We start from the raw sequence: 12395 nt of genomic DNA, 5'->3' as shown, positions 1-12395 counted from the left end.
ATCAAACAGCATCTCAGTGGTGGGAAAAGAGAAACACTTACGGATATGGGAGGGTTGCTGGGATAGGCAAGCTCTGCAATAGCTTCCTGTCCCCAGCAGGCATTGTGATCAAGTACATGTGGTTTGCTAGACCCATTGGACTACTGCTGCATTGCTGCTCTGCCTCTGCTACGTAGCTGGATGTAGTTAGCACCCCTCTCCCGCAAGAAGCGTTGTACAATCTCTTCCACCTTCAGTGACTGTGTTTGACAGCATTTAGTTTGCTGGCATGCTCACAAAGCCTCCCTGAGCACACCTGGAAAGGTAGATTTGTTACTGGGGATTTTAGCACCAGCTAGTATTTAGTAGCTCCTGCCAACCCAGCAGTTTGAAAGCACGCCAAAAAGTGCAAGTAGATAAATAAGTACCACTCCGGTGGGAAGGTAAATGGCATTTCTGTGCGCTGCTCTGGTTGCAGTGTTCTGTTGTGCCAGAAGTGGGTTAGTCATGCTGGACACATGACCCGGAAAGTTGTCTGTGGATCTCTTGGCCTGAAAGCGAAACGAGTGCCACATCCCCATAGTCACCTTTGACTTGACTTAACCGTCCAGGGGTCCTTTAACTTTTACCTTTATTTTATGGGTAGTGGTGGGGAATGTGTTGGAGGCTTAAACTGCATTCCAAGTCCCTGAATGCCAGACATTGCAGCTTCTATACACCCTTTCTTATGAATAAGCTTCATTGAACTTCATTGAAATTACAAAGCAAACATACATTGTATTGCACTGTGAATAACTGAAATATTTATCATAATTAATAACTTGTATGTGCTTCTTTTAAAGTGAAGATAATCGGGGAAATAAAGATGAGAATGCCTTGGCCAAATGGGCTGCTGATCCTGCAAACACAGACTGGATGGAGAGTAAGTACTGGTGATTATGGTTCCTCTATAAATCAGGGAATGGGAAACTGTGTTCCACCAATATTGCTGGATTACAACTCCCATTGGCGATGCTGTCTGGGGCTGATGGGACTAGGAGGACCATTGTATAATGAGTTGGTGTGTCTCAGTTTATCGCTCAAATAGCTGTTTATATTGGAATGTTTTATTTAAGTCTGGAATGAATTCCTCCTTGTTTCTGGATACCTGGTCCGATTTCATTATTCAGGGTTGGTCCGGGAATTCCACATACAATTACTCTGCTTCTAGGGATGTTGCTAGTTAGATTCCTCTGATATGATTTGTCTGCAAGTATCCTAGACAGTAGACACTGCTTATGTCTGATTCAATCTCATTTTATTTCCCTCATTATCAGCGACTAGATATGCAAGCTCACACACATGTTGGCCAGACAAAAAGAAAAAGATGAAATGAGCTGGACAAATATCTTCTGTAAACTTGGGAGAATTATGCAAAATTGAAGCTTCTTTGACTTGCTTTTCTGTTGCAAGTCTGAAGAAACACCCTTTAGTTCATATATCCTTGACGAATTTGATCTCTAGTATTAGCACACCTTATCTGCACTTCTTGGACTAACGAGAACAGTCGTACCTTGATTCTCGAATGTAATCTGTTCCAGAAGTCCGTTTGACTTCTGAAAACATTCAAAAACCAAGGCGCAGCTTCCAATTGGCTGCAGGAGCTTCCTGCACTCAATTAGAAGCCGCGGAAGCCATGTTGCATGTTTAGCTTCCAAAAAACCTTTGCAAACCAGAACACTTCCAGGTTTGCAGCGTTCAGGAGCTGAAACGTACGAGTACCAAGGTGTTCGAGAACCAAGGTACGATAGCACTTTAGTGGATCCCTCTGTGTCTCCAGCAAGTCTCCTTCATCTTCTTGCTCATGCCTCTTCTCTTTCCTGTATGATGTCATCTGATGCTTCTTTTCTTTCACCTTCAGCATGTCTGCAGAACAAGAGATTATGAAGGGCAGAGATCGCCCAGTCTTCCAGCATCTTGGGGAGTAGGCAGGGGGCTGCAAAACGCATGGACACCCTTGTTGGATTTATTTATTTATATTTATATACCACCTTTCCCCCAGAACTGGGGATCGAAGCAGCTAGAAACACCACTGGACTGTTAAAAGAGCTACATGCGGGTCATGGGGCCTAAGTTTGGCAACAGCTGGATTAGATAATGGCTAATATTGACACCCTGCTTTGGGAGAAAGGTTGGCAAATAAATAAATAAATATCCAGCCAGTGCTGAAAATATAAAAGCATGTTGCAAATAATAATAATAGTAATAATAGTAATAATAGTAATAATAGTAATAATAATAATAATAATAATAATAATAATAAATTAATAATATAATGATGATGATGTTGATGTTATTCTGTGTACCCCCTTCCATCTGGCTGGGCTGCCCCAGCCGCTCTATTATTTCTTCTGAACCTTTACTTTATCACACCTGTTTTGCAAATATTTTAGTGTGTGTCTTGCTAAAAGTCTATGGTGTTTGCTTTCAGATCCAGATGAGGTAATATATGATGATGTGCCAAGAGAAAATTCAGACTCAGAACCAGGTATGAGTTTGAATTCAAAACCAAGGAGTAGACTTAGTGCTTTTTCCCTGTGCCATTTATCAATAATTCTATCTGAAGTTCCAATGGGAGCTGATGATCAGTCCTTTCCCATCCTGCTCTCTCCCCCACCAAATCCTCCCTTACTTGCCTTGAATCTCACAGGGTTAGAATAGAATAGAATATTGCAGTGGAGGGCACCAGATTTAGCTTTATGAAAGGAAAATCCCATCAACCTCCATGAAGAAACTCACTTGACTTACTCTGAAAAAGGGCTTCAATTTACAGATTTAAAGATCATCCTTATGAAGGGTGGAAAAGTCAGTTGGGGAAGTGAATTGGTACACAAAGAAGGGGATTAAGAACTCCACTTGTGCTTTACCATCCCCAATTGCCCCTTCTGGAAATGACATTTGCATGTAAAATATATAAGATGTTCCTGTTTTATCCGTGCCATTTTAGGCTATGTTTGTTATGAGGTTGATGTAGAGTTCACATGTGAATTTATTCGGAGCAGGGGTGGTATTTATGGAGGGAGCAGGGAATGTTCTACAAGAAAACCCATGAACCACCCCCTTTCCATTTATCTTCATGACTCTTTTTAGGCTCTCCTGAAATGCTGTATATAAGTACCGTGTTTTTGCTGTTATGTAATCCCAGCCAGTCGGGGATTTATATAGTGAACATAATAACCTCCTAACCCTATGATTGCCAGTGTAATCGGGAAGCTTTGCCTTCCATCTGAAGTGGATATATTTGCCTCCTGTGATATCACATAACCAAATACGGCTGGCTAAGTAATACAATGATGGAATGAGAATATATTTTCATCTCCTTTGATTTACAAACAAACAAACAAACAAACAAAAAACACTGAAAGAGGGCTTATATGTGAAGTGTTTGTAGAAACTGACTCCCATTTTGTATCAGCCTTTTCTTTTCTTTTTGGTGTTTCTGTATTCATGTACCATTTCTTGTTCTCCATAATTGTTTTCCAAAAATGTTATTGTGTATCTCACCTTATCTACGGGCAACACATTACATTTGTTTCTAAAAAGCCTGGAAGTTTAGCTTGCTTTTTAGAGTACTTGCAATCTAAGTGTTGCACATCATGATATTAAAGGTGGCTGCTTCTAAAATTATGTAATGCCTATGTGATTTTATTTATTTGTTTTACTTTGGTTGTAAATTGCTTGAGAACCTTTCTAGTGCAAAGCAATAAATTTAATAAACCTATAATTTTATAAAACTTGCCAACCTCCCTGTGATCTTCAAATGAACTGTCTTCTTCTTCTTCTTCTTCTTCTTCTTCTTCTTCTTCTTCTTCCTCTTCCTCTTCCTCTTCCTCTTCCTCTTCCTCTTCCTCTTCTTCTCCCTCTTCTTCTCCCTCTTCTTCTCCCTCTTCTTCTTCTTCTAAACAACAATAACAACAACAGCAACAGGAGGCATAGGAAAGGGAGGGGCACATGCCAGTGAATTATTCAGCAATTGGACCAAAGTCTGCGGCTTTCTCACAATGATTACCTGGGCACCTCCCACCTTTATCGTCTGATCTATCACAGAAAGAAGTAGACTTTCCTTTAGATAAGGAATTATTTGCTTAAAGTAATAGAAGTGAATTGTAAAGCCAGAGTTTGCACAAGGAATTCAGTGTGTAAATAGGACAAGACAACACAAATTTATTCATTCCTGGGATGTAGTTTAAATAAAGGGTACGAGTTTCCAGAACATGGAGTAATAGAATGATGTATCTTCTTTATGCCCACCGCTATAGGATCTGAGGTCTCCCGCTGCTGCTCTAGAACCTATATTGTGAAAGATATTCCAAGACAGAATGCAAACTCTACCTTTTGTGGTGTGATAACAGACGTGTTGATTTCTCAACCTTTCACTAATTCTTTCCTTGTGTACTGAAAAGTGCAGGTGTTCCCTGAAATGCTTTATCTCTTCAACTTATTTAGCAGGCACGTAGAATGTATAAAGAATTTGAACTTCTCCATAGCTTAACAAAATTATATTTTGCGTATTAATGCATGCAGAGGAGATGATTTACGATGATGTTGAAAATGGAGATGAAGGTGGAAATAGCTCTCTAGAATATGGGTGGAGTTCGAGTGAGTTTGAAAGCTATGAAGAGCAAAGCGATTCAGAGTGTAAGAATGGAATGCCCAGTTCTTTTCTGCGTGGCAACCACAGAAGACAAGTATGTAACTTTCTTTGGTGGCATTTTTTCTAGCGCATTATTGACATGCTTCCAAACACTGTAGTTCCCCAAAGCTTTATGGTGTCCATTTTTTTTCCTCATGCATTTGATTTCAAACCACATACACAGTAATTTAAAAATGAGAGAGAGAGAGGAGAAATATCCAGGCATAGTAAGACAAGAAAAGAAGTTGATAAATGCATACAAATTGAATTTTAAAGTAAGTTATTTGTCTTTTATAGATAAAAAGAACTCTATTGGCATTCATTAAGCAGTGTTGTTTAAGAGTTGTGGCTTGTATTCATAAGTCATGTGCATTCTTTCCACCCTACCATTGTAAAATTCAAAAACTAATTTTTCTTTGCCAAGCATATAGTAAGGGAAAACCTCACTTTATAAATGGTAGTTTCCAGACCTAGACTTGGAAGACTGGGGATATCCTAAAAGTAAGGGTAATTTCCTAAAGCTTCACTTAAAATCATGAGAACTGCTTGCGTGTGCTTTTAACTGCAAAACTTTTTAAAGAAGTGTGCATGCACACGAAAGCTTATACCCAGAACAAACTTAATTGGTCTCTAAGGTGCTACTGGACATTTTTTAATTTTTTTAAAAAACAATGATATATATAATCATCACATACTTTTAAAATTACGATATTTGCAATAATGTACAAAGGACTGCTGTCATTCTTTAACCTAGCAACATTGTATTGGTTCAGATAATCAGACAATTTGGTGTTCTACCCAGTCAGAGAAGTTGTCTTGACAGCAAACTTGGAAACAAACCCATTACTGAGTTGTTGTTTTTTTAGTACTGCTGAAAACAAAGATAGATTTCCCTTCTACTGGTTGCAAATCCTTTTCTTATCTGGCCGCCAGCATGCATGCAACAGCTCAAGTGCTTTAAAGTAAAGTTTAAGATTGTATCTTTTTGTATGCTATAGCTTTCTCATGACCTAACCCGTTTAAAGGAGCACTATGAGAAAAAGATGAAAGATTTGATGGCAAACACGGTGGGAGCTGTAGAGATTCAGCAACTAAAGCAAAAACATGAGCTGAAGGTAGCGTAGTTGATTTTCGTAACAAGCTAAAATGTTAAAAATTACTGTTCTTCCAAACACAATGAACATGTGTTTTAATAAACAAAAGCTGATGGGGAAAACTGGACAGTATGTATTCAAATTGTGCTGTCTGCATTGCCCACTGGCCTTAAAAGAACATTGTCAAGGACTTTTATGCCAGTTAACTCGCCTTTGCCCTACTGCTTATAACACTTAAAAAGTGAAATGCAAAAGTTTTTTTTTTGTTTAGTTTCTGCTGGTGCAGTCTGATCCATATGGATGTATCATTGTGTCTATAAAGACAGCTGTAGTGGTTGTTTCTTCTAACAAGATCATATAGGTCTTAGCCCTTTAGAATTTTTGAAGATGAAATCAATGGGATTGCATGCTCTACTTTTTTTAGGTTAAAATAATGTAACTGCTTATCTCAGCACTGCTATTATACAACATTGCTTTTTTTTGAGGGCAGGAAGAAAATAGTTTGCTACAAAGGGAGGGAACCCGGGTTGTATTCAGCTAACTTTTACTCAGAGTATGCCCGCTGAAACTAACAGGCCATGACTAATGTAGATCTGTTAATTTCAATGGGTCTGCTTTGAGAAAGTTAGGTTGATACAAGTCACTATGTGTAAATGTAGCCACAAGGGGATTATCCACACTCCCTCCCTTAATTCTCTCATATATGGTGAGCTATGCTTGAAAGCAAATGACCATTCCAGTGGATTCCTCCTCTCTTCTCCTGCATGTAAAGCAGGAAATGGATCATATTAATTTATGCTGCTTGTTCATCATTATGCCCTGCCTTTTCCCCTGACAGTGTGGAGTTAGTCATTAAGAGCATTTTAGGAACACAGTCTTACAATTCCGCAATCAATTTATTTTGAGTGTGTCTTTAAATTTTTGTTGGAAGATTTTGTCTCTTGATACTGAGGGAGCTGAATGCTCAGGAAAAGGCATCACATTTTTAACTTATTAGGTACTGTTTGGATTTAGATACAAAATTTGGATGGAATTTATTCAGGTTCTGTTAAGTGATAAGCATCATACATATGTTGTATGCATAAATATACGTATGCTTCCACAGCAAATCCATAAAATATAGATTATCTGGGGTTGTTGTTGTGTTGTTGGTTTTTTTTTAAAAAAAACACACCTGGAAAGGGCTTTGGCCTCCACAACTTGACAGTGTTCTTTTTAAGAGCAACTATTTGCATGCCCTAGTACCTGCTGCAAATGTTAACAAGCCATTGAATTCCACACTTACTCTTCCCTGAACTTGTAGAATGTGTTTAATACTGTCTTGCAGATGCAAAAGCTAATGAGGGCAGCTAGGGAAGGAACCAAAGATGGACTAGAAAAAACTAAAGCTGCTGTGAAGAAAGGCCGGTCATTCATTAGAACGAAGTCATTTATTAGTCATGGTGCGTATTGACTCTTTCTTTTCTTTTTAAAGAAAGGTGTATGATCATCCTTTCTCATCCTGAGGACTCCACTTCATGCCACTGGTGGGCAGGGCCAGGGTTAAGGGGGCCAGACCCAGAGTGAATAGATGGGACGCTTACATTAGCCTATGATCCACACACACACACACAATATTCAGACGTTCACACACACAAAGCCTAACTAGCTTCCTATTCTCCATCCAGGCAAGCAAAAGGCATTATCAAAGTAGCACATTCCAGCCAAGCAAAAATAGTCCAGGAGGACCAGGGTTGCAGGCCTGAGGTTCCCCATTCCTGCTGTACAGCCCACATCTGTGCAAATAAATTGGATTCATTTGCAAGCCAAGCAATGTAGATATTAGCCTGGTGTCACCTAAATAGCCCTGTTGACTTTGAAGCCTTGCGACATCTTCTTAGGCAGTTGTTCTTCTGTACTGAGAAAGAAGGAAGTACGAAACAACAACAAAGAGAGGTTACATATGAATAGTCAATATTCTGCCTCTTTTTGGTAAGCGTTAAATCAGCCTCGAGTCCAGCTTAGTGCAAGGACCGAGATGTTACTTAACTACACTTACTGTGTAGTCATGGGTGAATGGTTCTCCTGGATACACACTGTGATGGACTTTCATCCTGGACATCCAGTGTCTTTCAGAGCTATAGGTCTTTCATTGTGAATGGTTATTCAGAAGAAGTGTCCATTGCATGGAATGATACTGAATCAAATGCAGAGATGTTACACTTAACCTCCTCCAAAGAATACCTGTTTTTTTTTCTGATTTAAAAACAAACTTTATTTTATATCACAGCAAATACAGTCGGTCAAAATCAATAATGAAATAAAAACAAATTACAACCATAACACTGTTGCAATTGTCTTGTTTTCCCCCTCACCCCCCTCCCAGCCTCCCACCCCCCTCCCCTGCGACTTCACAACCTGGTCTGAACTAATCCCCTTTATCTTCCTTTTCATTCATAATATACATACCTTGTTTCAGTATTTACAATAAGTTCATATCATTCTTCTCATCTATCAAAATTCCTAGCTCAATCTCTCTTATCCTACTACGGTTAACACATTATATTTCTAAAGAATACCTGTTTTTATTGCCTGCATCTGCCATATATATGTGAAGGAAATCTAGCATATTAAAATATTTCTATAGACCATAGATCAAGCTGCCTAGAAGAAGAGGAACTGTTTATTGATGTAGACTGTATGCATACAGAGGCAATCATGACACCGATGCCCGATGGATTATCGCAACAACAGGTTTGTGTGATGGCTGTTGAAACTGAACCCTCTTTCTGTGTCCTTTGTAGAATGAGTTGTGCAGTATTTGCTCATTACAAAACTGAGGGTGAAAACCAAGTTGGTTCAAATACAAGCATGTTAACACCCCTAAGTTGGTTTGTGTTTTTTTTTTTGAGGGGGAAATGAAAAATATAGCTTCATTGCATAAATCATCACGATTGATTCTATTCAATTATTTGCAGGCGGCATGTTAATATCCTTACTACATTCCATATGCTTATTTCCTGTGATAGGCTTACTGCAAAACTGTGCTCGAAAAACGGGAAAGCCAAAATTGGTTTCATAAGTAACTTGCCCATAACATCTCCTTATAAAACTATAATGTAGAATTATTTGAGGCGTTTCTGGCTTTAAAAACTTTTGTGAGGCTTCATTTGATTCAAACCTAGGGGAGCAAGGTCATTGTGTATAAGCTTTTACTTCAGATGTGGCTAACTTTTGGTCTTCCAGCTGATGCATCTCAATTCTCATTGTCTTTGACTGTTTCCCCTGCTGGCTGGGGCTGGTGGGAGTCTTGCACCATCTGGGGGGAACCGGATTTCCCATCATTGCTCTGCTGCTTGGTAGCAATTTGGGGGAAAAATGTATTTAAACCTGCATGTGCTGCTGCTTGCCACAGGGTGGCATAATAGGATTCCTGTTTCCTCTTTTAACCGCCAGTCATTGCACTTTGCTGATTACCAAGGCTATAAATGCTAGATCACTTAATCATTTTGGTTCTTACCGTTTTTAGTCCTTTGATGAACGAATACTGGGTTTTTTTGAACTTAAAAATAATGTTAGATGCTTCACCTGTTTCCCCATTAGTATTGGTCATGGTACGCAGTAAAAAAATATAATCATAGTGAACTCAAAAGATTATACCCAGCTTAACTCACTCTTGGAAAACGCTCATTGAAATAAATGGAATTAAGGTACTCATGTGTATTGATTTCAGAGTATGGTTTAGTTGGTTAAAAAACTGATCAAGCAGCTCAGGCATTTGCCTTGGTTGTAGTCTACAACCAAGGCAACAAGGGGTGCCATATTTTGAAGAGCAAAAAAGAGAACCTATCTGCCGACTTCAACTTTTAACTATGGGTCGCTATGACGACTACCTGTGAAAAAGAGGACGTGTCCTGGAAAAAAGAGGACATATAGAAACCTAAAGAATCCACAAAAATATTGTGGCAACGTTGATATTAAATGTTAAATGAATATAAATAAATAAATGTTAAATGTTAAATAAAAATAAACCAACAAAAATCAAGGAGCTTGAATAAAGAAATAAAGGATGCAGGTTGTTTCTAGAACTTTGGCACCCATTGCCTTTAAGACAGGGAGGGGAAACTTTTTAGTCCAGATATACTCCTGTTCTTCTGTCTATTGGAAAATGGACACAGGTATAGTAATAAAACAAGCTCGATTTTGATCTTCCGTGTACATTTAAACAGTTCAGAATACAGTCATACCTTGGTTTTTGAACACCTTGGTACTTGGACGTTTTGGCTCCTGAATGCCACAAACCCAGAAGTGACTGTTCTGGTGTGCGAACTATTTTTTGGAAGCCAAACATCCAACGGGGCTTCCACAGCTTCCGATTGGCTGCAGGAGTTTCCCGCAGCCAATCAGAAGCCGTGCTTTGGTTTCCGAATATTTTGGAAGTTGAACGGACTTCCGTTACGGATTCCATTTGACTTCCAAGGTATGACTGTATTTGGTCATGCTGATATAATTATACTTATGAGTGGAGAGAGAGAGAGAGTGTGTGTATTTGCTTTGGCTGATTTAGTTTTCGTACACAGTATGTTGGTTTTGTTTGTTTGCTTGTTTTAAATATGTCTAGTCTATAGAAACTCCAGTCAGGTGAAGTGAGGTTTGGGCTCATATAACATATCTTTGCTTGTGGATACCTTATAAAGTTATCCCCATCCTTGTGTATTCAAAAAGGGTTGTTAAAATAGGTACCACCACCTGTTCTGAAGCTTTGACGCTGCCATCTGCCCTCTTCCATGCAGAGAGAACAAACTGTAATTCAGCAAACCAGCAAATCTACTTAGCTATGTATGTGGAACTGTCGCAGAAAGATTTACATTAGATTGCTTTTGGTTAAGGCAATTATGGCTGCAAGCAAAAAGGGGGGGGGAGGTTGTGGGAAATATAGTGTTGTATTCAACTAAATTATTGCACGTGCCAATCAGCTTGTGCAAGTAGAACTACTGCTCCTGCACTCCTCCATATCTGGTCCCCCAACCTTCCAGAGCAGATTTGGAAGTATTCCTTAACCCCAGTTCTCAGTGTGTGATTCCTTGCACGTGTTGTTGTTGTTTTTGTACAGGTGGTGAGAAGATATATTTTAGGTGCCGTGGTTGACAGTGAGAAAAATTACGTGGATGCTCTCAAAAGGATTCTAGAGGTATCTAAATGCCTTTTGCCCTTTTATAACTTTGAAAGCAAATGGATAATTATTTTGCTAGAAATAAGTTGTCACAAATGTGTAATTGATGGTAGCCATGTTGGTCTGACGCAGTCAAAACAAAATAAAAAAATTCTTCCAGTAGCACCTTAGAGACCAACTAAGTTTGTCATACCTATGACAAACTTAGTTGGTCTCTAAGGTGCTACTGGGAGGATTTTTTTGTTTTGTTTTGTTATTTTGTTTTGTGCAGGCACACGCAAGCTCATACCTATGACAAACTTAGTTGGTCTCTAAGGTGCTACTGGAAGGATTTTTGTGTGTGTGTGTAATTGATGGTTACTGATGTGTTTATTTATAATGTTTATTTGAATTACGGCTGTAACTACTTTATCCTTTTTTTAAAATAATAATAATAATCAGCAGTACGAGAAGCCTCTTTCAGAAATGGAACCCAAACTATTGAGCGAGAGGAAACTGAAGATGGTGTTTTACCGAATTAAGGAAATTCTTCAGTGCCATTCAATGTTTCAAATAGCACTGGCCAGTCGTGTCTCTGAGTGGGATTCTCTTGAGATGATTGGAGATGTCTTCGTTGCATCGGTACGTAAACCATCACAGTTATATAAGTGGCCCAACTTGCCCCACTGCTGCTGCCTGCTTGATTTAGGACTGAGCTTGGCAACAAAATTAGAAAACAGCTCTGGTTGTGCCAAGCTCAGTGCAGATCCCCATCGCCACTGTGATAACCAGAGCATAAGAAGGCCAAAGCATGTTGCCCACTAGCCCCTGCCTGTGTGTCCACATAGCCTGGCTTGTCGCCTGCTTCTCAGTTGCTTAGCAGTGGCAACAGATGGAAAGTCCTTGCCTCAAACCTTCTGGTATGTAGCTGCAGCATGTCAGAGATGCTAGGGCAGGGATATACAATCTGTTGTCCTCCATATATTATCAGACTCCAACTCACATCAGCCCCTGCTAGCATAGCCAGTAGGAAGGGATGATGGGATTTGTAGACCAACAACTTCTAGAGGACATCATGCTTGCTATCCCTGCCCTAAGAAACACATATTTCCCTGCATGTCCATACAAAGGACTCAGATACCGGGGACGACACACCAGATTAACCCAGCTCCATTATATTTGGGATGCTGCTTTAGTATTTATAGCAGCAGGTGCCAGGTTAGTGGATTGGGAAATCTCCAGAAAGATATAATTGCTGTCACAACTGCTGCTGTTGCCACCAGTTAGGTAAGTGGGACGGCAGGAGGGATGTGTTATTCTTGGCATGGACTGAAATGTGATACGAAGAACCCACAGGGACATAAAGCTCACCTCCTTTTTCTGGCAAGGAGTGCACCCAGAAGAACCATGTGTTCACGGCATAGGTTTCTGCCTTTCGAAAGAACGACATGGCATGATGCTGGCTTGGTTATGTGCACAGAATGGAAGATGGCAGGATCCCCAAGGACGTGCTCTACAG

At 39.6% G+C, this 12395-nt stretch overlaps 1 protein-coding gene across 3 annotated transcripts in view; it reads left to right on the top strand.

Annotated features, from left to right (window-relative positions):
• Positions 1 to 12395, top strand: part of ARHGEF10 (Rho guanine nucleotide exchange factor 10) — a 91443-nt gene that overhangs the window by 23086 nt on the left and 55962 nt on the right. For 2 of the 3 annotated variants that reach the window (XM_035109945.2, XM_060272457.1), the window contains exons 6-13: positions 822 to 901; positions 2450 to 2506; positions 4543 to 4706; positions 5650 to 5766; positions 7073 to 7187; positions 8372 to 8478; positions 10838 to 10915; positions 11339 to 11518. In XM_035109945.2, the coding sequence (XP_034965836.2) occupies positions 822 to 901; positions 2450 to 2506; positions 4543 to 4706; positions 5650 to 5766; positions 7073 to 7187; positions 8372 to 8478; positions 10838 to 10915; positions 11339 to 11518 (898 nt within the window). The remainder of the gene's footprint in view (positions 1 to 821; positions 902 to 2449; positions 2507 to 4542; positions 4707 to 5649; positions 5767 to 7072; positions 7188 to 8371; positions 8479 to 10837; positions 10916 to 11338; positions 11519 to 12395) is intronic. The other variant, XM_060272458.1, reaches the window with a different exon arrangement.

Source organism: Zootoca vivipara, chromosome 3, assembly GCF_963506605.1.
Source record: "Zootoca vivipara chromosome 3, rZooViv1.1, whole genome shotgun sequence".
Lineage (NCBI taxonomy): Eukaryota > Metazoa > Chordata > Lepidosauria > Squamata > Lacertidae > Zootoca > Zootoca vivipara.
This window is presented reverse-complemented; position numbering and strand designations above follow the sequence as displayed.